The sequence below is a fragment of the Agelaius tricolor genome, unplaced genomic scaffold (genome assembly GCF_023055355.1).
Source record: "Agelaius tricolor isolate 1412-34295 unplaced genomic scaffold, bAgeTri1.0.p SCAF_17, whole genome shotgun sequence".
NCBI classification, from domain to species: Eukaryota; Metazoa; Chordata; class Aves; order Passeriformes; family Icteridae; genus Agelaius; species Agelaius tricolor.
The window spans coordinates 16365980-16392903 of record NW_027269277.1 but is presented as its reverse complement, the minus strand read 5'-3'; the positions used below and the strand labels follow the sequence as shown (position 1 = coordinate 16392903).

Genomic DNA, 26924 nt, shown 5'->3' with positions numbered 1-26924 from the left:
AGAATATACAGGAAGGTACAGGAAGGTACAGGAATATATAGGAATGTACAGGAAAATATAGAAATATACAGGAATATACAGGAATGTACTGGAATGTGCAGACAATATATGGGAATGCACTGGAATGTACAGGAATGCACAGGAATATACAGGAATGTACAGACAATATATAGGAATATACAGGAATGCACAGGAATGTGCAGGAATGTACAGACATACAGGAATGTAGAGAAATGTACAGGAATATACAGAAGTATACAGGAATGTACAGGAATGTAGAGGAAGGCACTGGAATATACAGGAATGTACAGGAAAATCCAGGAATATATAGGAATGCACAGGAATGTACAGGAATATATGGGAATGTACAGGAATCTACGGGAATATATAGGAATCTACAGGAATACATAGGAATATATAGGAATCTACAGGAATACATAGGAATATATAGGAATATATAGGAATATATAGGAATATATAGGAATCTACAGGAATACATAGGAATATGTAGGAATATATAGGAATATATAGGAATATATAGTAATATATAGGAATCTACAGGGATAGGAATATATAGGAATCTACAGGAATAGATAGGAATGTACAAGAATTTGCAGGAATGTACAGGAAGGACTGAGCACAATGGCCACAGCCCTTCCCCAGCAAGCTGATCACAGAGGTGATTGTCCATCTCCAGGCAGACAAACGAAGGCACCCCAGACCTCAATGAGCAGCAGTTAACCTGCCATCAGTAAATCCCTGCCAGCAGCCTCTCCAGCCTGAGACAGCACAGAGGCTGCTCACACTCTCACCTTTGCTTGAGGCAGGAGGCAGGAGGCAGCAGCTTTTGTACTTACTGTACTTTTCATGGGGGCAGCGTCCTGCCAAAATGCTGCTTTTAATTTCTGTTCTGGTGCAAGTGCCAGTGCCCAGCTTACGAGTCTGAAGTTCTGCGTGACAGTTGTTGTACATAAAGTGACAAATATTTCAGATACTGCCCTTCTCCCTACACTTCAGCCAAAAGACACAATCTTTTCCCACCTTCCTTCTTTTTGAATAGCCAGATGTCAGCACTGACTTGGGAATCAGGGAGAGCACACTTCCAGCAGTGCAAGGAGGGGCTGGCTTCTAGGATATACTCTGTGCCCTTCTGTGCTGCAGGTCTGTGTGCTCTTGAACTCATTTTCTTCAAGACCTGAGAAGTACTTTGCATAGATATGTTCCCCTCACTAATCTGATCTACTTTTGCAGTAATTTGCATGTGTTTAATTGCTGAATGCATGACCAGAAACTGGGACAGGTGTCTGCAATATCCTCAACATCCCAGGGTGTGCAGGGAAAGTGTGGCTTTGTTGCCCTATTTCTCTCCTGCCTGGCCCTGTCCCTGCAGCACCTGGGATGGTGCTGGCCCTGCAGGTGTCAGCTAGAGGACATAGCTGGGTCCTGGCCCGAAGGGATCTGCTGGGACAAGGCCTCCAGAGTCCTGAGCCTGCACCTCAGAGCCCTGTCTGAGCAGGAGGCAGCACCTGCTGAGCTGCCCCAGTCCTGCTGGGAGCAGAGATCAAGGGGAAAGAGGCAGAACTGATGGGCACAGGGATGAGCATCACCTGCTCTGTGAGCACAGGCAGAACAGCAACCCTGCTCAGAGTTACAGGCAGCAATCCCAAAATCACCACCTGCAGCACATCATCCTCAGGCTTTGGAAACACCACCAGGCACTTTCTACCCTGAGCTGTGAAATCTGGGAGCTGATGCACACCATTCCTGAGGGCTGCTCTCCTCCCTCTGCTCCCCAAGGGCCAGCAGCCAGGCCAAGCCAGAGCCCTTCCTGCCCCCAATTGTCCTGATTCTGCACCTCTAGCTGGATTGCTCTCAAACCCCACCACAGCCTGAGAAATTGCCTTTTCCAGAGAGCAGCCACTTAATGGGGACACATTTTGTTTCCTGCAGTTTGCCATGGCAAACCAGCCCAGAAGGGCACACTTTGGCCAGACACCCACCTAAGGGCAGAGAAGCAAGGCCATACATAAATTTTGGGAAAGGCACTACATGAATTTGGCCATTTTGGGGGAAGACAGGGATGCTGTTACACAATCTTCTAATCCTAGATGGGCTGGGAACTGATAAGGAACTCACATTTATGTTTTGCTAGAGCATCAGATGTCTCCAAATGGCTGCTCCAAGCCTTCCCAAGTCCCTTCTCTCCATTACCATATTTACTTCAGGCAAAATCTTAATAAGCCCCTTTTGTTAATTCCCTTAACCTCTCCCCAGGCATGCACAAGGCCACCCATGCCCACAGTGTGGGACACATGAGCATTAATGCTCTGTTTCTGTGGAGTCCCAGAGAAGAATTATGACCAGGCATTGCAGAGCTGGGAAAGGGAATCCAAGAACTTGCTTTTATTACAAGATGTTTTTTGGTGTGAAGTGCTTGGTGATTTAAAACAGATTATGTTGACCCACCACAGAAAACCCTGGTGCTTTCCAAGGCCATCTTCACCTTCCACTGCTGACCTGCACTAACCCAACCCTCCACCCCACTGCCTTCCACAGTGCTGGTGCCTGAATCTCACCTGTCTGCTCCCCTTCCCTCTCCTTCCTGCCTCACAGCCTGTGCTGCCAGCATCCTCCTGTACACACATATTGCCATATCTAATATACAGCCATGAAAGCTCAAAAATGCTTTTAATAATTACTTGGTATTTAATTAAACATGCAACAACCAGCCTATTAGAGCAAATTAAATCTGAGTGAGATGTTTGAACAGTGACTAGTGAAGATATCAGTTTCTAAAGCTCTCAGAAGGATGGAGGAAGAAAACTGGATTATGTCAAGGGAAAGTTGATGCTGGAAGATGAGTGATGCTTCCTAAACTTTTCCCCCACATCTCTGGGCAAGTGCTAAATGTGTAAACACAGAAATTATTTTTTCCTCCCTGAGGAAAAAAATTAGACAGAGCTTGTAATTCCCTCTGCTGTCAAGACCTCCAGTGCAGTCTGGGGCTGCAGAGGTAGGAATTCATGTTATAAATAAAGCAATGTTATTACTTTACATGGCAAAATAAAATGCAGTATATCCAGCTCTGAGCATTGAAACCACGAGACTCTGCAACAACATCAAGGCACACTGGGCTTTGAAGACATTGCTTTAACTCAGGGAAGGAAGGCTTCCTGTTTCAGGTCCTGAAAATTGCTAGAAAGATGTCATTTCCCAGGAGTTAGCCAGAGGCAAACAAATACTTTAAATAATTTAAGACAACTAACACCTCCTGGATGAAACCATCACCTCAGCTAGGCTGGCACAGATTGGCTTGACCAAAAACTTAGACTGGTGTTTGTTTGGTGTAGAAAGCAAAATTTGATCAGCCAGGAAGGATGAAATAGATGGTGAAGAGCAGAACATGAAGAAGTGAAGATGAAGATGAAGTAGATGATGAAGAGCAGAACATGAAGTGAAGATGAAGTAGATGGTGAAGAACAGAACATGAAGAAGTGAAGATGAAATAGATGGTGAAGAGCAGAACATGAAGAAGTGAAGATGAAGATGAAGTAGATGATGAAGAGCAGAACATGAAGAAGTGAAGATGAAGTAGATGGTGAAGAACAGAACATACTTCTGACACGGGGGTTCAGTTAGGTCAGGCATGGTCTCAGCAGAGAGGATGGCAGCTCTGGGGTTGGAAAAACAAGGAGCAAGCAAACTGATGCAAACCATCTCCCCTGCAAACCCTCAGCCTCCTGCTCCCAGAGACCTGGCTCTGTGTCTGGGGTGACTTTCTGCAGGTGAATACTCTGCACAGCTGCATCTGTGGCCCCTCAGGTGACAATGTCAGTGGGAGGGAATGGTGTTAGAGGAAAGGGCCAGCAATCAGCTTTGGCAGCTGTGGGGTGGACAGAGCACTGCCCAGACCTGCTGGGACAGCTGGAAAGGGCAGGGCATCAATGGATCTGTTCTAGGGAAGAATTTCTACTGTCATAGAAGATGCCAGCATGATGGATGGATGGATGGATGGATGGATGGATGGATGGATGGATGATGGATGTATGATGGATGGATGGATGATGGATGGATGGATGGATGGATGGATGATGGATGGATGATGGATGGATGGATGGATGGATGGATGGATGGATGGATGATGGATGGACGGATGGATGATGGATGGATGATGGATGATGGATGGATGATGGATGGATGGATGGATGATGGATGGATGGATGGATGGATGATGGATGGATGATGGATGGATGGATGGATGGATGGATGGATGGATGATGGATGGATGGATGGATGATGGATGGATGGATGGATGGATGATGGATGGATGGATGATGGATGGATGGATGGATGGATGGATGATGGATGGATGGATGGATGGATGATGGATGGATGGATGGATGGATCCATGGATGGATGGATGATGGATGGATGGATGGATGATGGATGGATGATGGATGATGGATGGATGATGGATGGATCCATGGATGGATGGATGATGGATGGATGGATGGATGATGGATGGATGATGGATGATGGATGGATGGATGATGGATGGATGGATGGATGGATGGATGGATGGATGATGGATGGATGGATGGATGGATGGTTGGATGGATGGATGATGGATGGATGGATAATGGATGGATGGATGATGGATGATGGATGGATGGATGATGGATGGATGGATGGATAGATGGATGGATGATGGATGGATGATGGATGGATGGATGGATGGATGGATGGATGATGGATGGATGGATGATGGATGGAGGATGGATGGATGGATGGAGGATGGATGGATGATGGATGGATGATGGATGATGGATGGATGGATGGATGATGGATGGATGGATGATGGATGGATGGATGGAGGATGGATGGATGGATGGATGGATGGATGGATGGATGGATGATGGATGGATGATGAATGGAGGGATGGATGGATGGATGGATGGATGGATGATGGATGGATGGATGGATGGATGATGGATGGATGGATGGATGGATGATGGATGGATGGATGGATGGATGGATGGATGGATGATGGATGGATGGATGGATGATGGATGGATGGATGGATGGATGATGGATGGATGGATGGATGGATGGATGGATGGATGATGGATGGATGGATGGATGGATTGATGGATGGATACCTCCTCCTCCATCCATGGGTGAGTGTGCCCATGGTTATTCCAGGCTCAAGCCAAGGGAGCCAGCCCAGGCTGAGGTCAGCAGCAGTGCCCACCATGTGGACCCTGCTGGTCCTCTCCCACTTCATCCACCCCAGTGCTGCCTGTGGGATCCCAGAGCACAGTCCCAGAGGACACCCTGACGTGTGGGTGCTGGTAGCACTGCAAACAGCATTCACACTGCAGCTGTAGGGAACACTCCTGATTCTGCTGAACAAGTCAAGCCTATTGCAGGATGCATGAAGGGAAAAAAAAAAGGTTTCAGCAGGCTGTGGAGGTCCACAAGCAGAGCAGACTTTGACATCACAGCCAAGTGGATGGGGAGAACAAGCTGCAGTCCCTGTCCACGCTGAGTGAGTGCTCGCTGCAGCACCAGGACCAACAGTCCTGGAGCCAAGGAGCTCTATTTGCAGAGCTGGCACGGAGCCCACGGGAGCTCAGTAAATAAAGTATCCAGATAATAAAAATACCCAAAAGCACTGTTTATTTATTTTTTTTTTCTTCTGAGGCATCTGATACAGAGAGAAGTGTAGGGCAAACCCATCCCTCCAGAAGAGTGGAACACACAGCACCTGAAGGGTCTGGTGGCTCACAGCTGGTACAGCTGAATACCTGACACTCCTTTTTGGCAAAAATGAGGCTCAGACAGGAGCTTCTGTATTGTAAAACCTCACATCCCCTGCAAACCTAGCTACAAACTCTTGATGGATAAAGGGGCCAATGCTTTTTGTATCATTGACCTAGGAAAGCATCAAAGGAGGTGGTCAGGGACACAGCAGGCACAGGCTGCCCTCCCCTGCAATCACACTGGAGATTCAGGAGATGCTGGGGTAGCAGGGTGCTGCAGAGGGAAAAGGAGGTGAGATCCAACCTGTAAGCACTGAGCATGGTTTGGCTTTGCTTCCCTCCTCACCAGAGCCTCAGCTGGGAGGTCAGCACCCCCTGGGACATGCAGGCAGGGGTGTGTGAGATGGCATGCTCAGCCAGGTGACCCAGCACAGCCTGGAACAGGCAGCAGGAGAGCAGCTGTGCACACCTGGCAAGCAGTGACGTGGGAGGGGCCAGTGCATTTTGCCTTTTACTCCCTCCTCTGCCATTTTTTTCTGGCTGGGGCTGGCCTGAGATTCTGTTTGTGCCAGGGCAGCAGGGACTACCCACAGCTCATCCCACATGCATGCATGCCCTCCTTCCCCAAAATGATCCCTTCATCTGACTAGAGCACCTCTCTGGAGCTCCAAGCAGCTCAGCAGACCCTCTTCCTTCCACCATCCCTTTTCCTTGAATGTTCCTTTTCCTCTGTAGCCTAGCAACTCAGCACAGACTCAGAATATTAACAGCTCCTGTCCCCACACACGATCTTCTCCAGAGGCCTGAAAAATGTGATAGCAGAGAGGCTGAGAGGGGTAGGAGCAAACATGAGAGATGTGGGGAGCGTGCAGGGAGCCTCTCCCAGCATTCAGAAGCAGCAGAGCCATTCAGCTGTCGGATCTGCCACCTTCACTTAACATGTACATAACATATAGAGCTATTTATAGCCCCATTTATTTACATATTCAAATAGCAGCACGACACGCAAGCACTCGTATTTGGATTTAGGTTCTATATTGAGGTACTGGCATCCTTGCACAAAATACATTCTCTGTTGCTGGGTGCTTTAAATGTATATATGACAGGATGTCAGAAGGTCAGATTCTCAAGGTCTAATTTGGTTTTCAATCAAATCAGATGAAGCTTTCACTTGGGGGGAGAGCTACTTTAGCATTCTGCAGTAATCCTCTCCAATGCTGCAACATTGCTATTGAAACAGGTGGCAGTTTGGAACATTGCTCACAAATAGAGCCAGCTTTTTAATACATGTATATATATATAAATATATACAGGTGGGGGGAGTTTTGCCCATGTGAAAACATGAATAAAAATTTAAGCAAGGCAGGAAGGGGTGGGGGGGGGGGGGGGTGAATTATCCTAGGCAGTTTTCTGCAGTAGGAATTCTAACTACTACAGGAATGCTGGGGTGCAAGCTGAAGTGGTTCATACCAGCACCATACAACACTGACATGCTCAGAGCTAAAGATAACTCGGCTGCTAGAGGAACAGATGGAGCACTGCAATGCATAGCCCTGTTCAGCTGAAGGCACGCTGCAAAGCATCCGGCCACAGCCTCTCCTCCCCCCAGCACGATCCTCTCCTGGCGTGGGGTGCAGGCACCTCCCAGGAGCCCAGGGAGCTCTGAGTGCACCCAAATGGCCCCGTTTGGGAACCTGCCTGGAGAGCAGAGCATGGGAACTCTGCTCCTGAGCACTGCAGCAGGCTCAGCTCAGCCCTCCAACGTGTCCTGGAGGACTCCCTGCTCCTCAGGGAGGGCAGCACCCTGGAAACACTTGTGGCATTCACATTCTCTGAACACAGAGAGACATAACTCTCTCTCTCTCACAGGATTTTTCCTGAAGAAGAGAAACCAGTTCTTATCTCTACTTGCTGCTCCTGTTGTTTTTGCACGTGTGGAATGTGTTAAGAAGATTGTTTACCTGAAGTGATTTGTCAATTAAATTCTACTAAAGATTGTTTTGATTCATTAGCCAATCACTCCAAGCTGTGTCCTGGCTATCTCAGACAGTCACAGGTTTTTCTTTAGTATCTTTTCTATAGTATCCTTTTAGTATCTAGTATAGTTTTAATACAGTATTAATGTAATATAGTATAGTTTTAATAAATCAACTGTTCAGCATTCTGAATCAATGGAGTCAGATGCCAATTGCTCCCTATGTTGGGGCACCCTGAACTGGATAAAGACTCACAATGGGGGATCCCTCTTGACAAGCATTGCCACCAGGTTTTGTTCATATTTCAAACCCCAAGGTCTGAGCTGGGAATCAGCCAGTTCACCCCACAGCTTTGCCATAACCCAGAATTTCCCATTGTGCAGACAAAGAGATTCTGCAAACTCTCCCATTAAGATATCAGGTGAATGCTGAAAGGCCCCCAGGCAGAAACAAGCAGAGTAGAACAAAAAGCTTCAGGGCCAAGAGAGAGAATCATTCCCTTGTCCAGCAGTTCAGTCTTGCTCCAGCAAGGTTCCCACAGTTCACCTCCTACTTATGGCCAAGTTGTGTCATTTGGCCAACAAAAATACTCATCCAAGGTCATCACTACTGTTGAAAAAGTCACAGCCCATCAGCACGAGCACAGAGGAGCCCTTCTGGGGAAGCAGTGGAGCTGTCCCCTCACAGGAGGAGCCTCAGGCAGTCTGGTGGCAGGACTGCTGCTCCACCAGGCTGCTCCCTGCTCCACAGGCACAGAGTCCTTGAGACCTCTGTCTCCAAAGGAATTCCTGGGGCTTTGTGCAGATCCAGCTTCCAGCTGGCCACGGCATTTGGAGAGGCTGCATGGTGATCTTTGGCTTGTTACTTAGCAACTGGGCTGAAGTAGTGGTGAATTCACTGGGCTGTCACTGCAGTCACAGCAGAACCAGGAGCAAGGGCACAGGGAGAGCTCTGCCATGGCAATGGGATAACTTGTGAAGTGTTATGGAAGGCAGGTGAGATTTTTCCCTTCTACAAGCTGCCATAAATGCAGTAAATATTGACATATGAGTCACACTGACCTATTTTCTAGCTTTTAGGCCAGGACAATCTCTTTGCAACTGATTTCAGAAGCAGTGAATGGGGAGCACTTCAGGCTCCTTCACGAGTTCACTTTATTCTTGACTATTTTATTTAACCCCTTTGGAAGAACCATCCCCATCTTTCAGGCAAACAGGGGACCACTCCTTGTTTAGATGTGAGCCCCCAGTCCCCCACCACCCTGCAGAGCACCCCTGAGGCCAGATGCTTTCCTTGTCCCCACACTCCATCTCAGTCCAAGGGATGTTTCAGCACAACCAGTGGGAATTCTGTTAAAGAAGGGCATTGTGTGATGTGAGCAGATGTCCACATCTGATCTTGGCTTTTTAGGCTGTGTCAGTGCTGGTGAAAGTCACCCCAAGCCTCAGCACTCACAGGATATCACTGCTGCTAGGATAAAACAATCCCACCCACAAATCTAAGGAAGGCAGGTGAGGTGTGTCCCTGGCATCAGCTTTGCAAAGGTGTTTCTGGAGATCAGTGCATTTCTACTCCTGCCCTCTCTCCAGACAAGCCACAGAGCAGGCAGTTGTGCCTCCTGCATGCAAACAAGACCATCTCAAAGCTGCCAAGTCCAGAGTGGTTTGGAGGTTGCTCTCCACCCTGCCACAGCCATCTATTATTGCTCCAAACACCCCTCCAACAACAGCAAAAAGCCTCAATAGCACCAATATGCTGCTGCTTTCCCTCAGTGGGTCGTGTGTCTCCACTTCCCACTGCTGGAGAAGCAAAGGGAGCAGGTCCTGTGTGACTGATGGCAGTGTGCACATGGGCCTTTGCCTCCCCTGGTGACTCTCCCCTCCAGGAGATGCAGTTTTAGTGTACAGAAGCAGCACTGCTTGATTTCCCAGCCATGCCAGGCACTGCAGCCCCCCACACCAGGAGCTGAAGGGACAGGAGCTGTGTGACCCCAGCAGAGGAGGGCACAGGCCCTTCCAGCCCTGAAGGAACCCTCCATCCCAGCTGCCTGCTGCAATACCCTGGTTTGGCTCACACAGAAGCCCCTTGTGAATCAGAAAAGCACAAATCCCCACCTGCCCACGCCTGTAGGGATTGCCCACCCCAAGTCAGAGCTCTGCCATCCTCACCATGAGCAGATCAAGACTCATAGAATCAATAAGGTTGGGAAAGACCTCCAAGGTCATCAGGTCCAACCTTTGACCAAACACCCCCGTGGCCACTAAACCACACCACACACTGCCAGGTCTGCTCAATTTTTGAGCACTGCCAGGGATGGTGACTTTACCACTGCCCTGGGGAGCCTGTTCAGATTCTTAACCACTCATTCAGTGAAAAAAATTTTCTTTATATCCAACATGAATGCCCTCTGAATCCTTCTCCACCACCAAGGCCCCACAGCCCCCTCTGCTACCTACAACTCTTCCATCCCAGGAGCCTCCAGCAATCCAGTAGGACTAAATCCCCTGCAGCACCATGACAGAGCACCAGCTGCAGCTCAGCACCAACCTCCTAGCTTTCCCATATTTTGGCAGTCCTAAATATTCAGCAGCCTTGAATACCAAGATGTGATGTATGCACACACACAGAGTTTAGATACCACAGAGTCACAGGGCTGGGGATACCCAAGGCTACAGAGAAACATTTGCAGCACTGGAGTGTCATGTCATACTTGTGTCTCACAGCACATAACTCCAGAAAACTCTGACTGCAGGATTTAAGTGCTTTAACCTTTGCTTTTAAAAAACATTTGGATACCCAAGGACATAGAGACTGAGGAGTATCTGCATGTCATTTCTCAATTGAAAAGAGACAGCAACAAAACAGAATGTTTTCAATCAAGACTAAGGAAAACACTGACACATTTGAAGAGAGTAGATGGTACTAAAAGGCACTGCACAATAGTAGAACTTTCTTCTTTAAAATCTTGGTTTTTAAGGCTCAAGGTATCTACAGCAACGGAAAATCCTTTTCAAGGGCACATTGCAGGAAAGTTGGGTTTGTCTAGTATTGCAGGTGTACATATATTCCATAAGAAACAGAAATGCAAAGCCTGCTCAGGACACATTCCACCACAAAGCCTATTTCAAGCATGCCCAAAAGATGGAAAATTTAATGTAGTGAGGAGAGTGATGCCCCACTGATGATGGCATAATAGGTTGTAGGATGAACTGTCCTGGTCAAGAACATTCTTACACAAAACCTGGTCCACTTCATTTTGGGTTAGAAGCCAATTGAAAACCCTTGCAGCTCATGGTTGTCTGGAGACATGCTTTACATCTCTTGAGCAGGGAAATCTGCCAAACCAGACAGCTTGTTTTTGAAGCAAGCTTTGAGAAGTTGGGCAATAACAGCCACGATGCTTCCTGCTGTAACCTCCAAGAGATCCAGTGCCAGCACCAGAGCAGTCACTCCAACAAGGCACAGCCTGGCAGCAGGGGCACGGGCCTGGGAAGCTGTGAGCCATTGGAAGAGGCTGCCCAGAGAAGCTGTGGCACTCCCTGGATATGTCCAAGGCCAGGTTGGATGGGGCTTGGAACAACCTGGACTGTTGGGAAGTGTCCTGGTTTGGAATGAGATGAGCTTTAAATTCCTCCCAACCCAGCCCATTCTGAAGCAAACCATCGAGGTCAGCTTTGCCAAGCCCCATGGCCTGGCCCCTAACCCCTCCCACTACAGGCTGTCCCCCAGCAAAAGGAATTGGCAATGCCACAGGCATCCTTCCTTTCACAGCCCTCTTCCTGCAAATGTTTTTATCTGGAAGCCTTGTTTCCTACACTAGCCCTCTGCAACAATCCTCTTGTAACTTTTCAACTTGTCACCAGGTTTATAAAACTTTAAAGCTGGTGCTATAACAAACTGAAATGATGTTATTGCAGATGTAGGAGAGCATCTTGGGATGAATAAATTATAGGAGGCACAAAGAAATCATGACTATAATGGCTGGATGCTCCGAGCTGTCTACGGTGTGCAGACGCAGGAGGGAGCAGGTTTAGGACTGCACAGATCATAGGGCAGGAAAATTGAAGCCTTATGAAGGGTAACCTCCTCTTATTTCAAATGCATACAAAACTTCTGGTAGTTTTCCTTATTGAAATAGTTCATTAATACTTCAAGAGAGTCTGAACTTTCTGCTGCTAGAAAAATACATCCCCAGAGATTGCCTAGAGAGGGAAAAGGCTGCTTTGGAAGGATTAGTTCTGGTCTAGTCCCACCATGCAGGAATATACAGCAGACCCTGAGCAGGCCAGTCCTCAGCTGGATGGAAGGAAGACCTGAGGCTCTTTCTGAAGCCATTGGTGCTGGACACCACCAGAACTGCACCCCCAGAAGCAGACCCTTGAGGTGAGTGACTCTGGGCAGCATTCAGGCCACAGAGCACAAGGACAGACACCCCCAGCCTGCTCCAACTGGGTGTGACACGAGCTCCACACTGCCAGAGCTCTTCATTCCCCAGCTCAGAAATGCTGCTGGACTCCTCAGGAACCTGGCACCACACCAAGAGACCTGAAAGTGTCACTGCCCCCGTGCCACTGCACACCTACAAGAGTCCATAAACACCTGCAGGCTGTTCCCTTGATGCCCTAAGCTTTAGCTTTTCTATTTTTTCAGATCCTGCACTGCATCAGTGTGAAGCTCTGAACTCCATACAGAGTGTTGGGAAGCTCTCTTCAGTTTGGTCAGACAGAACAGTCCTTCCAGGCCTGAGAGCCAAGGACACCATCACAGCCCCAAAAAGTATAAACAGAAGTAAATTAGGGGGGAAGCAAACTGGGGGAATGTGACTTCATTACCTGAAGCTGTAATTGAGGAATGAACCTCTGATATGCAAATAGAGCAAACTTGTATCTGCCCAAAGAACTCATGACCATTGTCCATCTTGGGTGTAGCCTCTGCCAGGCTCCTGCACTGCCCAGGGTGTGCCTGTTAAAGGCCTTTAATAAACACTTTTTTATTTTAACTCTGGCTGGCCTCTGCTCTAGGTTGTCGCTATAGGACACGAAGCAACACAATGCGCACGCAGCTCTTCCAAGGTAAAAAGAGAATTTTTAATTTCTGACTCCAGCATTTATAGATTTCCAAAAGTGACAGTGGATTGGAGGGTGACAGTGCCACCTCTCCAATGACACTGGACAAACCAACAGTCCATCAAATTTTCCTCCTCCATAAAAAAATGCAAAACAATGAGTTATTTACAGAAAGTGTGTGAGGAAGTTTGTTACAAGAATGTAAACATCAGAAGGCTTAGAAAATCTTAAAAAATCAGGGTGACACTAGGCAGCCATGCCAGGTATCACCCTGCTCACTGCAACTCAATCCCAGCTCACCTCAAAGGAGAAGAGCTGTCCCTCTGTCCTTCATGGCTCACCTGAGCTACTCAGCAGCAGCAGGAAGACATTCCTCCTCTCAGCCTGCCTCCAAATCCCCACCTTGCAAATGTGCACAGGAGATGAAAAGACTCCAGTGAGGCCTTTCATCTTCATGGATCAGCACTTCCCAGAGGGTCTGCCACTCAAACGTGCCCTCCCCAATACCTGTTTGTCCTGGCCCCTGGCATCCTTCCCCAGACATTTCAATTGATGTCACTGATCTTGGCTCAGCAAATAATCCTTCTAATCACTGACAAGTACAGAGGCTGCAGCCCAGCATTGCTTGGCCATGCTCAGGGGGGTGCACAGCAAGAAAGCAGCACTCCAGAAAGTGAGCTTGAAACTATGGCTGACCACACACAGGCAGCAGCTGCCATGGACCAGGAGGGGACACTTTTTACAATAAAGGCTGCAGTTTTGGTCTCTCATGACAGGGAGAAGGTTGCCACTGTACCTTTGAACACCCTGCAGCTGGCATGGCACAGGATCTGGGAATGGACCTCAGGGAGCTGGGGGTGTGTCACAGACATCTTTTATGAAAAATCCTTTCCTTAAGGTTTTTCCTCCTGAGAAGCTGAGAGGCCTCAGGAACAGAATGTAACCAATGGTTATCTGCTGCTGTGGAATGCAACAGGTGCATCTTTGATTAGCCCATGTTAGATGTTTTTAATTAATGGCCAATCACAGCCCAGCTGGCTCGGACAGAGAGCAGAGCCACAAACCTTTGTTATCATTCTTTGCTATTTTATTCTTAGCCAGCCTTCTGATGAAATCCTTTCTTCTATTCTTTTAGTATAGTTTTAATGTAATATATATCATAAAATAATAAATCAAGCCTTCTGAACCATGGAGTCAGATCCTCATCTCTTCCCTCATCCTCAGACCCCTGTGAACACGGTCACAGGGGTGCATCAGCTTTGGGTGTCAGAACATGCATGGCATCTACAGACAGGGCAAAGTGTTCTGTGTGTCAGAGTGTCTGGGAACACCCAGCAGAAGGACATCACTGTGCTGCCTCCTCAGAGAGCCCTGTGTCCTCCAGGACAGGGATGTCACCACATCTTCACTTTGGGAACACGGCTCCCGAGGGAGTGAGGGCAAGGAGCGCTCGTGGATGGAGCTGGGTTGCTCCACAGCCCCACAGGCAGCTGGACTCCTGTGGCCAGCAGCTTTTGGAAGCATGCAATGCCTGGTCAGTGACAGCACTTGTTCCCCACCAGCAGGCAGCCAGCAGGCGCCAGGAGTCTCAGGGAAAGGCTTGGGAGAGCCAGGGGCTCTCCTCAGCCTGCCCAGCCCCAGCACCAGGGCCATTGTTCCCAAAGGATGTCTGAGGATTAATTAATTATCCTGCAAGGGGTAGTAAGTAATAACACTCCTTGTGGAACAATAGAAGCTATTTGGTCGCCATGACAACCCAGCTTCACTTGTGTGCCTTTAATTTATTCATTGCACAGTTCCTTTCCCAAGCACACATGATGCCAAAAAAATGCCTTGTTTTTCTTGCCAGTATCCATGTCCAGAGCAGGGGTAAAACACAGCCCTTTCCCCGGGGCATCTGTCTCACAGAAGAATGATGCACATAAAATCCCTTCAGCCTGGAAACTTACATGACATGAGAACTCTTCTGCTCCCTAAATGTTTGTTCTATAAGATGATTCTGATTCTTAACCCCTTTTTGAAGCTGCCTCACCACGGTGCTCAGAAATCTTGGTCCTGAATAAGTTCTCACCTACAGCCACCTCATCTCCCATCCCCAAACCTTTCCACACCCTCTCTCCCTGCCCAATCTATGTAGGAAAGATGGGCAGGAGATATTTTTCTTATCAAACAGAGAGCCAGGAGGGATAATCCAAAGTCTAGAAGTGACATTCCTTCACATCTACAGGAGCATGGCATGGACAGTGGTGCCCAGCCTGACCACAGTCATGCCACCACCATCAAAGCACTCAGTGTCCACCACTGTGCTGCTCAAACTCTGCAGGATCCACAGCAGCACGTGGGGGAAGGTCTGTGCCAGGAAACCTGTGCATCACAGAGACATTATTACTGTTATTGTTATAACTGTTTCTCCCCCAGTGTGTGCCCGAGGGGAGCAGGGGCTCACAGCAGAGGGGAGAGCACCACATTTGCATGGCAAGGGTTGGAGAGTGCTGCTGGGACAGTGGGTGCTGTGTGCCTGGCCACAGCTGCTCTCAGCTGCTGGACAAAGCACTTGATCAGCCCCTGTAGCCCATGGACCCCTCTCCAGCAGGAGGCTCATCCTGCACCAGCCTCTGCAGGGCTCAGCTGCCTTCCCAGAATGGTCTGGGTTGCAAAGGACCTTAAAGATCACCTTGTTCCAGCCCTCTGCCATGGGCTTCCACTGTCCCAGGCTGCTCAGAGCCCCATCCAGCCTGGCCTTGGGCACTGCCAGGGATGCAGGGGCAGCCACAGCTGCTCTGGGCACCCGTGCCAGGGCCTGCCCACCCTCACAGGGGAGAATCTTTCCCTAAGATCCAATGTGAACCTACTCTCTTGGTCTGAATCCACTCCCCCTTGTCCTGTCACTCCAGCCCTTGTAAGAAGTTTCTCTCCACCTTTCTTCTGGGCTCCCTTCAGGTACTGGAAGGCCACTCCTAAGCTGGTTTTTTTTCCAGGTGAGCAATCCCAGCTGTGCCAGCCTTTCCAGGTGAGCAATCCCAGCCTTTCCTCCCAGCAGAGCTGCTCCATCCCTCTGATCCCTGGTGCCTGCTCTGGACTGGTTCCAGCAGGTCCCTGTCCTTCTGTGCTGGGACAGAGCTGCTCAGGCTCACAGGGGCAGTGGCTACAGCTGAGAACAAACCCCTCACCCCCTCCCAGTGATGTTTGTGCAAGTCTTGGTCTCAAGGCACAGGTGCAGACCCCAACCTGTCCATCCTGGCTCTGGCAGGAGGGGGACATTTGCTCCAGCACCCCAGAACACCCAGGTCCAAGCTGAGCCTGTGGGAGGAGATGGCTCAAAGTTGAGCTGTGGCCTGACAGGCAAGGTAGATGGATCTAGGTTAAACCATCTGGCCCTGCTAAACTGAGCCTAAACTCAAGCACAGCTACCAGTCCAGTGCCTCTGTACCCAAATCTAGGGCCACACACACTGCCCAGTGTCACTGTCACTGGAGTGAGGTGCCTCAGGTCCTGCAGAGAATTCAGGTGAGGGTGGCAGAGTCAGCAAAAGGAACTTTCACTCAGGAACATAAAGGCTCATGGCCAGCTCTTCCCCCTGGGTCATTCCAACACAAATTCAGGCTTTTCAGGCAGCTTGGGAACAAAACCAACTGGTCAGGTTGTGTCACCCCCCCTCCTCAGAAGAGCTGGTGGGCCAGGGAAACAGGGCAGGAGAGGCCAGAGACAGAGAAATGGGGCAGGAGCAGGGGCAGAGCAGGATTTTAATTGGCCTGAACTGCAAGAGCTCTAAAGCAGCCCAGGACCCTCCTGCATGGGCCAGGAAGGGAGGAACTGGACAGGAGCTGCCAGGAGGCTCCCACCAGCCTCCCCCTCCCATGGGGCCCCTGGGGAAGGAGCAGAGTCTGGAGGAAAAGCCTCTGGACAGGAGGGAGAAAGGCAAGTTTAGGCAATTACAACACAATCTATGTCCTCTGCTGGGTGCTGAGGGCTTCTGAGGGACAGTCCTGGATGTGAACCTAAACCATGACCAAAGTAATCATCAAATTGCACAGATTTCACCCCAAACCATTGCTACTTGAGTAGATAATTTCATTTTTTTTGTTGTTCACAGTGGTATGAAAAGCTCCAATCTATCAATGCCACCCAAACCCAGATTTCCATTAGAATCCTTTCTTTCCAGCACAGATCTCCAAGGAAATGTTGAATTACCACCAGCAAATGAAAACTCACTGTTTTTAACTTGGCAGGGACAGACTGACCATAAGGCCACCTTTGTATCAACCAAAAAATACAATTCACATCTACTTTTTTAAGGCATAACTTGGAGAGATGTCTCTGCCACTAGCAGAGAAGGTGAAAAGTATCTACTCTGGATGAGATGAGATGGCACAAGCTCCAGAGGTGCCAGCAGAGATCCAGATGCCTCCAAGAAACCACTGCTTTGGAAGTAAATCTCAGCCAGAAAATGAAAGAACATTTTATAGTTGTTTTTTCCCCCCTTTCTTTCTTTTTTTATTTTTCTTTCCAAACTTACCATGTTGACTTCAGAGATCTGGTCAATGCTGGAGATGTGGATGCTCATTCCCACTGTGACAGGGTTACCTGGAACACAAATAGGCTGGGTTAGGACTACATTCAAGTCCTCCTCTCTTCTCTGCAATGTAAGAATTGCTTAGGAAAGCATGGATTTGATTTTAAGCAGCCCCACATTCCATGAGTATCATGGAATTGAATGTGCTCAAGTGATTTGATTTCTCTCACTCCCAGACTTACAGACTCACCCCAAGGAGCAGTACAGCCTAAGCTTGATACTTTTCTTTTTAATTCTGGAAGTTAATTACCCCCTTGAAACACAATTATCTCTGGTTATTCCAAATAATCCCTTCAGAGACCATCAGCAGGCTCCTAGTGGGCTCGCACAAGGTGGTCCTGATTGACCACACAAAGAACTCAGCACCCAGGGCCATGCAAGCCACAGGCAGGAAACTTGCTCCAGCTCACTCCTCCACCACTCTGCTGGCTCTGAGTACTCAGTCTGAAAGTCCCAAGTGAGTTTTAACACCCAAGGCACCAGACAAGTACAGGAAACAGATCTGTGAAGTGAAAAAGCAGCATTTGTAAGGTGGCTTTTCAGAGCAGAGCTCGGATTAGAGAAGAGGGCAGTCCTTACTGTGGGGTTTAAGCCATGTGAAACAATTTAAAATGAGATGCACACCCACTACCAAACCCAGCAAAACCCCTCCTGTAGCTGGAAATGGGGTTTTTGCATGTTACCCCTCCCCTGCTCAGGCCCACAACCCCAAAGGCAGAGCACAAACCCAATCCCACCCCAAGAAAATCCCCTTTCCCACACATGCCAGGTAGAAAATGAACCCTTGCAATGCATCACTAGAAAAGGAAAGGCAAGCAGTTGTGCCACTCAAGGTATTAACTCTTCCATGCACTCATTAGTAGATCTAAGTGCTGAAATATTTACAGATAATCATGAAATGGCTCAGAAAGTAATTAGGAGATTGGGGGAGAGGGGAGAACCACACAACTGGAAATGGAGTGATTTTTTAATTATGTGTTACCAGAAGTAGGGAAGCAGTGTCATTAGGGGTGCCTTGTGATTGGGTGTGCTGTTCACCGAGACCCTCTGCTGCAAATTAAGCAGCATTATCCTTTAATGGAATATGAACAACACTGAAAACATCAGAATCAACCACTGTAATTAGGCCCTGCTATGCAAATCTCCTTAAAGAGGCAGTACAAGCTCCAGCACCCCGGGCTGGCTGACAGGGTGCCCGAGGCAGGGGAGCTCAGGAGACCTCGTGGAGCCTCTGAAGATGCCATCACAGCCACAATCCAGACACAGCTTAGCTGTGCTTGTGCCTTCATCCTTCACAAGGGAGCCAGGTGGGAAAATAACCAACAGTCACGCCAGGGAGACACGATCCTCCCGCAGCCTCTTTGTGCCAGAGGCTGACACAGGCACAGCAAAGCTTTTAAGGAAGTCTCACTTTGATACTTTGTCCTTTTTTTTTTTTTTTGCCCTGAAATCAGGGCCTTGTGATAGAAGCCATAGCAGGAGGAGGAAGTCAGAGCTGCCCTGAGGATCTTGCAGGCTAATTAGTTACAGGAGGAAAGTCAGGGCCACGCACAGGGCTGCAGCAGAGCCTGGCAGAAGCCACATTCCCATTCCAGAGCCTTTCTGCCATGCAGTGCTGCTCCCTCCAAGAGTGCCCCACTGCCTGCTGGGCTTCCAGCCCGTCCCCAGCAGTGCTTGTGTCACTGTGGCTGTGCATCCCCTCCATCCCCACCATCCCCAGCAGTGCTTGTGTCACTGTGGCTGTGCATCCCCTCCATCCCCACCAGTGCTTGTGTCACTGTGCCTGAGCATCCCAACCATCCCCACCATCCCCACCAGTGCTTGTGTCACTGTGGCTGTGCATCCCCTCCATCCCCACCAGTGCTTGTGTCACTGTGCCTGAGCATCCCAACCATCCCCACCATCCCCACCAGTGCTTGTGTCACTGTGGCTGTGCATCCCCTCCATCCCCACCAGTGCTTGTGTCACTGTGGCTGTGCATGCCCTCCTTCCCCAGCAGCATCCAGGGCTCTTCCCCCACTGAGAGCAGGCTGGGTGGGTAGAGCAGGGGAGCTCTGGCAGTGGGGATACACAGATATCTGTCAAAGCCAGAGCCTGTGCAGTGCACTCTATGCATGCAGACAGTTGTGCTGTGTTCATCACCGTGGCATTCGAGTGCCCGGGGTCATGCAGTGACTCAGAGCCAGGGATGAGCTCCAGAGCTCCCCTCTCCCAGCTCCAGGAGCAGCTCTGGGCTGGAGGGATCAGCTCCCTGCAGAGTCAGCAGGGCTCCTCTTGGCACATCCCATCTATCAGAGAATTTGGGAGGCTCCACTGCCCACCTGCGAGCCCTGGGGTGTGCAGCCCATGGGCTCCTGTGTGTGACTGTCCTACAAAAAATGAAATGCAAGCCTTGCCTTTACTGCACCTACTTCATCTTGATGCCAGGGAAGCCATTTCACCTTCTCCAGCCCTGCTGGCTCCCAGACTGCTCAGGACAGGCATTCAGGAGCGTGGACACAGCCAACACTAAAATATGTCCTGACTCTCAATGCAGCCCAATGGGAAACCAGGCCAGCTGGTGCCCAACATTCAGACTTTAAGTAGCACAGAAAAATAAACAAAGGACATCAATTCTGCCAATGTTAATAGCTTCAGGCAAGAGGGATACAAAAGTAGGGTATTTCAAATATGGGATAACGTCATCTGTAGATTTGTCCAGAAGAGACAGAACTCTGCATTTGTGGATCCAAGACAGGGTAAAAGTAGTAAACCTGATATTAAAGGCCCATGCTTTTATCTGTGCCTTGCCAGTGGGTACAAAGAACAAGGCTTCCTCCCCTTAAAGAAAAAGTTTCTACCTGGGAAGGATTTATAGGCAAGATCACGAGTGAGGGAGTGTGAGAAATTCTGCCACTGTTACCAGTGAATGGCACCCTCACACATCTCTGTTTCTCACCACCACTGGAGAGTTCACCAACATTTCGTCCTGAAAGTAGTTTGATGCCTGAGAATAATGCACTCAGGAAGTTGTGAGGGAAGCAGACAAAAGAGTTATAATAAAACCTGTCCTTTTTCTGCAAGTGATACTTGTCAAATATAAACACAGTCAAAGTAGAGAACAAGTTGTGCTAATCTGCAATATTTTCCCAGCAACTGGTTATTACTTTCACATTTTATTTTATAATGCATCAAACCCCAGCACCTGGCGTCACGTTGCTAACAGAAATAACTCAGCACAGGTGTAGAGGAAAGGTTGTGTTTCCAAGCCTGTGTGTGCCTGCACTCCAGCCAGAGGTGATGGCAGCCCAGCCTGGGACATCTCTCCCAGAACCCAGCCTGGTTCTGAGCTCACTGAAGACAAAAGCACAAAATCCAGTGAAACAGGGGGGTGATCACTCAGGCAGCTCCTCGGAGCTGAGGTCCAAGCTGTCCCCTCTTCACTCCTACCCAGGGAAGTCAACAACAGAGCAAGCTCAGGTTCCTCTGCATTCAGATCTCCAACTGCAACTCAGACACAGCCAAAGAGACTCCAAACCAGTGGGCAGGAGAGCAGAGCTGCATTTATGGTCCACTGAAGCCACATCATTGTTATGAACTGCAGCCAGGGCTTCAAGGTTCCTGGTTCCTGCATTCCTGACCACGTGGACTTAGCCCTGCTGGCAGAGCCGAGGTTTGCAGTGCTGAGGGACAGGGATCAGCCTGAAAATTACCCTTTAGTCTGAGCTACAGGAACAAAGGCATTAACAGGGTGTCAGAAATTTCACAGCTTCCCTGAACAATACCTTCCCACATTTCACTGCACTGAAGGCTTTTCCTAGATATCCAAACCAAATCTTCTCTGCAGTTTAAATGTAGTTTGGTCTCATCATTTCCCCCCCCCTCCACGACAGTGGAAGAATAAATCAATCATCCTTCCTTAACAACAGCTTTTATGTTCTGAGAAACCATGCCATCCCCCTCCCTCCCCAACCCATGCTGCCTTGTCTAGATTAAATGCACCTGATTTCTTCAACCTCTCCTCAGAGGTCATGTTTTCTAAAGCTCTGACAATTAGTGCTGCTCTCCTCTGGCCTTTTGCCAATTTGTCTACATCTCTATTTTAAAGCCTGGTATCCACAAACCAGCCACTGAAGCAATGGCACACTCGTAGAGACAAAAGAAAAAGGAACTTGTCCTGTGCAGAACCCTCCTAAAAGCACAGAAACATCTCCAAGCCCTCTGCAGCCATCCTGGGAGCTGCTCACTCTGTGGAGGAGGCTGGAGATGGCAAAGGGGCAGCTGAGCTCCTGCCATTGGGAGTGCAGCAGGAGCGAGCACAGCCCTGTCTCTTCTGGACAAGAGGAGAAATTATTCAAGACAGCTTTGTGCACGAGCCTCAGCATTCCCTGCTTGCACCCTGCCTGTGGCATCACCAGTCTCTGAGATCCCTGCAGCAGCAGGAAAGCTGCTTTTAGGTCTTCTGCTGAGTAAACAAAGCCAACCAGAGAAAATTAGAGGCTTCAGTTACTAAACCTACATATAAAGCAGGTCTGTGCCTTACCCTGCAATGGTAAACAGCCATAGGCATGAGATTCCATCCATGCAGAGCCCTGCTCCTCACTCCAAACCCTCCAGAAGCCGAAGGGCAGCCCCAAACCAGCCAGTCCTAGACAAGGTTGCCCTGCACAGTCTGGTGGAAGTGTTTCTGCACAGAAGGCTGGTGCAGGCAGGCAGGAGGAGGGCCAGCTTTGCTGATGAAGGACCATGGCACCACAGTGCCTTTCTTGCATTTTCAGTGACCCCCCCACCCAACAGGACCAGCACTTGGGGCAATCTCAGTCTCACCACAAACACAAGCAGCACACAGCCTGTCATTGTCATTCCACTGCCAGGACTTTTCCCTCCAGTCCTCACTCCGTGCTCCTCAACGAGGCAGGGGCATTCAGCATCCACTCGTCCTTTCTGCAGAAAATGGCTCACCCAGGCTGCTCCTCTGCTTTGTTCCCAGCACTGGACCTGGGGGCAGCCTGGCTTTGTGTTTCCAGCTCAGAGCCAGGCCCACATCATGGGCTGGTTACACAAGGCCTGACAGACCTGGTTAGTTGGGAGCCAAGAGCTCCCAGGTAATTGGAGTGCAGGAGGCAGCACATCCAGCACCGGGCTTGTCGCTGGCTGAGGAGCTGCTGCCAGGATGAAAACATTCATCCTCTTCATAAATCTCCCTCTGGCCCTCCCAAAACAGATAGCCCTGAATCATTTTTGGCTGATGGACTAATTAGTCCTGTGCTGTAGTTTTTTGAAACCACCCAAAAGATAACTCAGAGGCCAGCCTGTTGTCAGGACACTCAAATTTACTACACTCCAGTGCAGGCAGAATGGAAATGCTCCTGGGTTTTTAGCACACAGGAAGATTGCAAGAGGAGCTCACAAATTGCTGTCTGCATAATAGCTGTGCTTACAGATCTCAGGACCAAGGCTCTGCTACAGCAGTGAGAGAACATCTAAAAGATGCCAGCCCAGCAGGCTACACAAGCCAAATCACAAAGAAGTTTCCCAACACTGATTTTCCTGTTCCTTTCCTTTTATTTTAGCTTATGTACAGCATCAAGCACAAACTCAGTTTAGTGCTAACGTTGCTTGAGGAACAAGAAAAGCTGACCATGTATCATGAAAGCAGAAATGTTCTGGGAACCACTTTCATCCAGCACCTCTGATTTGCAGTGACATCTAGAAGCACTGAGTTCAGCAGGGTCCCTTAAGAACCTACTCAAACTTTTCCAATAAAATCCAGGTTTAAACATCCATTTAACACTTTCCAATCCTTTTCTCACTTGGCTTTTTCCACTCTTATTTCCATGATCTCTCCCCGAGACACAGCCAATGCTGTGCATTTCTTTTGCCAGGTTTAGCACAAGAGCCAGAGACATCAAACACATTCAGAGGCTGATATTGGAGCTCTCCCTCTACTCCCAGCAGGTCACTCCATGGAATCCCTTGGATTTAAAAGGGCAAAGCTCTCCATGGCCTTACACTGTTATACATTACCAGAAGGAGAGGTGGTCTCAAGGCAAGTTAGCAAGTCTGGCATTGGATTTTTGTTGGGGGGGACAGGTTTTATGAGGGTCTTGTCAATGCTGAGGAATCTCTCAGTGGGATTTTGGAGCTAAAAGACAGGGCCCTGGCCTCCAGGGTGGCTGGGGATGTCAATGCCTGCTCTTTCCCCATGGATTCATGGCTCTGCAGGGGCAGGGAGGATATCTACCACCACTAGTTCCCATGGAGATTGCAGCTGCTCTCCAAGTAGGTCTGGTGGAAAACAGTTTCTTGGGTATTTCTTAGGTTTCCTTGGTATTTCTTAGGTTTCCCACATTTTCCCATACTCCTTTAGGGAGTGCTTGGCCCTTTTTACACCACTGAGCCGAGCCCAGGCACAGAATGAGATTTTGCCTGACCCTGGTGTGGTTTCCATCCATCTACACCACACCAGGCACAGCACCACCCTGTGCAAGGAGGATAATGAGGATTTCCAGCCTGTCCCATTGTCCTCTCCTGGCATCCTGGCATTGTCACCTCATCCAGGCAGACAACTGAACTTGAAATATTTCTTTAAGAAAGGGGAGTAGCTGGGACTTCCCAAGGAAAATCCCAAGCTGGAGGAAGCTCTCACCAGGATATCAAGGACAGCACAAAGGTAGGATGGAACATCTAAGGAAGGGTAAAACCACAGCACAGCTCTTGAGCAGACTTTTGGAATATCCAAACACAACCATGGTGCAAGCAATGAGGCTCCTGTTCAGTGAGGAGCCAGGAGCCTCAGCCTTGCAGAGCAGGCAGAGCTGACCTCTGTTCCTGCCAGCACTGCTCCCTGAGATGCTCTTTGCAAACACACAGCTTAACCTGGATAACAGCAGCCACAGCCCCAGCCTGTTGTCACATGAAGCCTCCCTAAGGACCTGAACAGTCACAGAACATTTTCTCAAGCAAACTGTGCCTGCTCCTGAGCCAGTGCTGAGGGATCCTTCTGGAGGAACAGTGCTTTCCCAGGGCAGCTGCAGCACCCGCTCTGTGGCTGTTCCAGGGAAGCACAGAGTTAAGGAGCACAATCTGTGAGGCACAGTGGATTACCTAATCTATCTCATGGGTATTTTTAATGGATTAGTGGGTATTAGAGTGGGATATTGCAAATATCCCATGGAAATTTGGAAGTGAGAGAGAACAATCAGCTGGCTGCAAAAAACAGTGTAAAGGTTGTCCCAGAGGGATTGAAGGATTACAGAGGAAGCTAAATCAAGGTAGATTTTAAAAGATGTTGGTAGACAGCTACCCAAGCTGAATAAAAACAAAGTCTCAAACGTACAGGCTTAAAAATGGAACAAGAGGGTTGACACCAAGCCTGACAGCACCTGGACTGCCAGTGGACCCAGTCCAGCAGAGCACCTGTACACACACACACAGGGCTCTCAGCATTTAAAAAAGTTACTGACTGCTCAGAACATCATCTGTTCTTGGAAGAGACCTAGGTCAATATTCAGGAGAGAGATTGTTAAAGCTGTTTCATCCTCAGTGATGAAAACGGTCTTCCAACAGCTCCTGCTTGTGAATCTCTTGCCCAGGTGATGCACATTTGGTAAGGTTACAGCAAAGCAAGAGGAAAATAAGTTCTCAGGTTTGTCAAACTCTAATTTAGAGACACACAAGTGCATCACCTCGCCAGCCATCTTCACCCTGGCATTGACCAGTGGGTCCAAGCAATCAACTCTTCAAGAGCAGCTTTACCAAGAGGACGGAGTGCCAGCTCCCATCCATGCCTTAAAGCTGGCAGTGCCCAGCTGAGACAATGGCCAGCTTGCTCTGCAGGGGTGCCACTGCCACTGGAGTCTTTGTTGGAGCAGGGACACGGCAGAAGGTGGGTCCAGACCTGACCCTTGGCAGATGAAGGCAGTGCTCCAGCCTCCTGGAGGATGGCTCACCTGCCCTCCCCCTGTCCCCAGGGCACCCACAGGGACCAGCTCTGAGGCTCTGCAGCCTGCAGGGCGCACACTTTGGTGTTCCTCTGTTCTCTGCAGAGCTGGCACTATGCAATACCACATTTCCCTGTGTTTACACTGATCAAATCCCAGGAAAGCAGAGACACTGAGCATCCCAGGTCCCTCCAGCTCTCCTCCACCAAGAGTAGTAGCAGGAGGACAGCGGGGCTTGCCAAGCAAGTGCACGTTGTAGACTGACAGCAAAGCAACACAAGGCAGGCTTCTTTTCCCCAGCAGCAGTGTGAAGCATTGTGCCCACGCTCATCAGCCACCCCCACACCGCTCCACCTGAGAAGGCTTCCCTCCTACCTCTGTCAGGATCCTGGCAGGCAACTGCATCTCTGCAGGGGCCCTGCCAGAGCAGCCCTGGGGCACAGCTCTGCCTGCCTGGGAAGCTCTGGTGGACTCAGGAATAGCCCAGTCCTTCTGCTTTTACTCAGCTTGTGCTTGCCCCATCTCCTAGAGCCAGCCAGGGCACTGCCAGACACTCTGCTCCTCCAGCTGGGGCAGGCTCAGAAGCCTTTGGCGCCCTCCTGCTCCTCCTTTCCCAGCCATGTTACTCTGCTTTTGAAGGGGGCAGCACTTGAGGAAGGATTGCACACAGACAGGAGATATTTTGAACCCCTGGGTGCAAAAGTAAGCAGGGTATTTAACCATGTACCAGAACACACTCACCACAGGCAGCTACCCCATCTCAGTCTCTGAGCAGACCAACCCCCAGGACTCATCACAGCCTCAAAAACACTCTTTACAATGGCAAATGTTCCATCTCTGTACCAGTTCTACAAGGCCCACAGAGGCACACAGGCTTAAAAGCAGGTTTAGGGCTGAATCCCAAGCACTGGGATGCCTCCCCCAGCATCATAACACTCCTTGCAGAGCCAGGAGGTAGGAGTGCAGCTAAATACCTGGAAAACCACAGCACCACCCTCCTCCTCACAGCCAAACCACCCCCAATGGCAGGGGTGGTGCTGCTATGTGTGGGACTCCTATCCCATCCTATCCTATCCTATCCTATCCTATCCTATCCTATCCTATCCTATCCTATCCTATCCTATCCTATCCTCTATCCTATCCTATCCTATCCTATCCTATCCTATCTTATCCTCTATCCTATCCTATCCTATCCTATCCTATCCTATCCTCTATCCTATCCTATCCTATCCTATCCTATCCTATCCTATCCTATCCTATCCTCTATCCTATCCTATCCTATCCTCTATCCTCTATCCTACCCTATCCTATCCTATCCTATCCTCTATCCTATCCTATCCTCTATCCTATCCTATCCTATCCTATCCTATCCTATCCTATCCTATCCTTTATCCTATCCTATCCTCTATCCTATCCTATCCTCTATCCTATCCTATCCTATCCCATCCTATTCTCTTCTCTATCCTATCCCATCCCATCCCATCCCATCCTATTCTATTCTCTATCCTATCCTATCCTATCCTATCCTATCCTATCCTCTCTCCTATCCCATCCCATCCTATTCTATTCTCTATCCCATCCTATCCCATCCCACAGGATCCAGGCACTCCCTCCCTCCCCAGGCC

At 49.2% G+C, this 26924-nt stretch overlaps 1 protein-coding gene across 2 annotated transcripts in view; it reads right to left on the bottom strand.

The window, feature by feature from the left end:
- LOC139597392 (gamma-aminobutyric acid receptor subunit beta-4) overlaps positions 1–26924 on the bottom strand; it is an 81897-nt gene that overhangs the window by 35910 nt on the left and 19063 nt on the right. For both annotated transcript variants that reach the window (XM_071442700.1, XM_071442699.1), the window contains exon 3: positions 17321–17388. In XM_071442700.1, coding sequence (XP_071298801.1) covers positions 17321–17388 — 68 coding nt within the window. The remainder of the gene's footprint in view (positions 1–17320; positions 17389–26924) is intronic.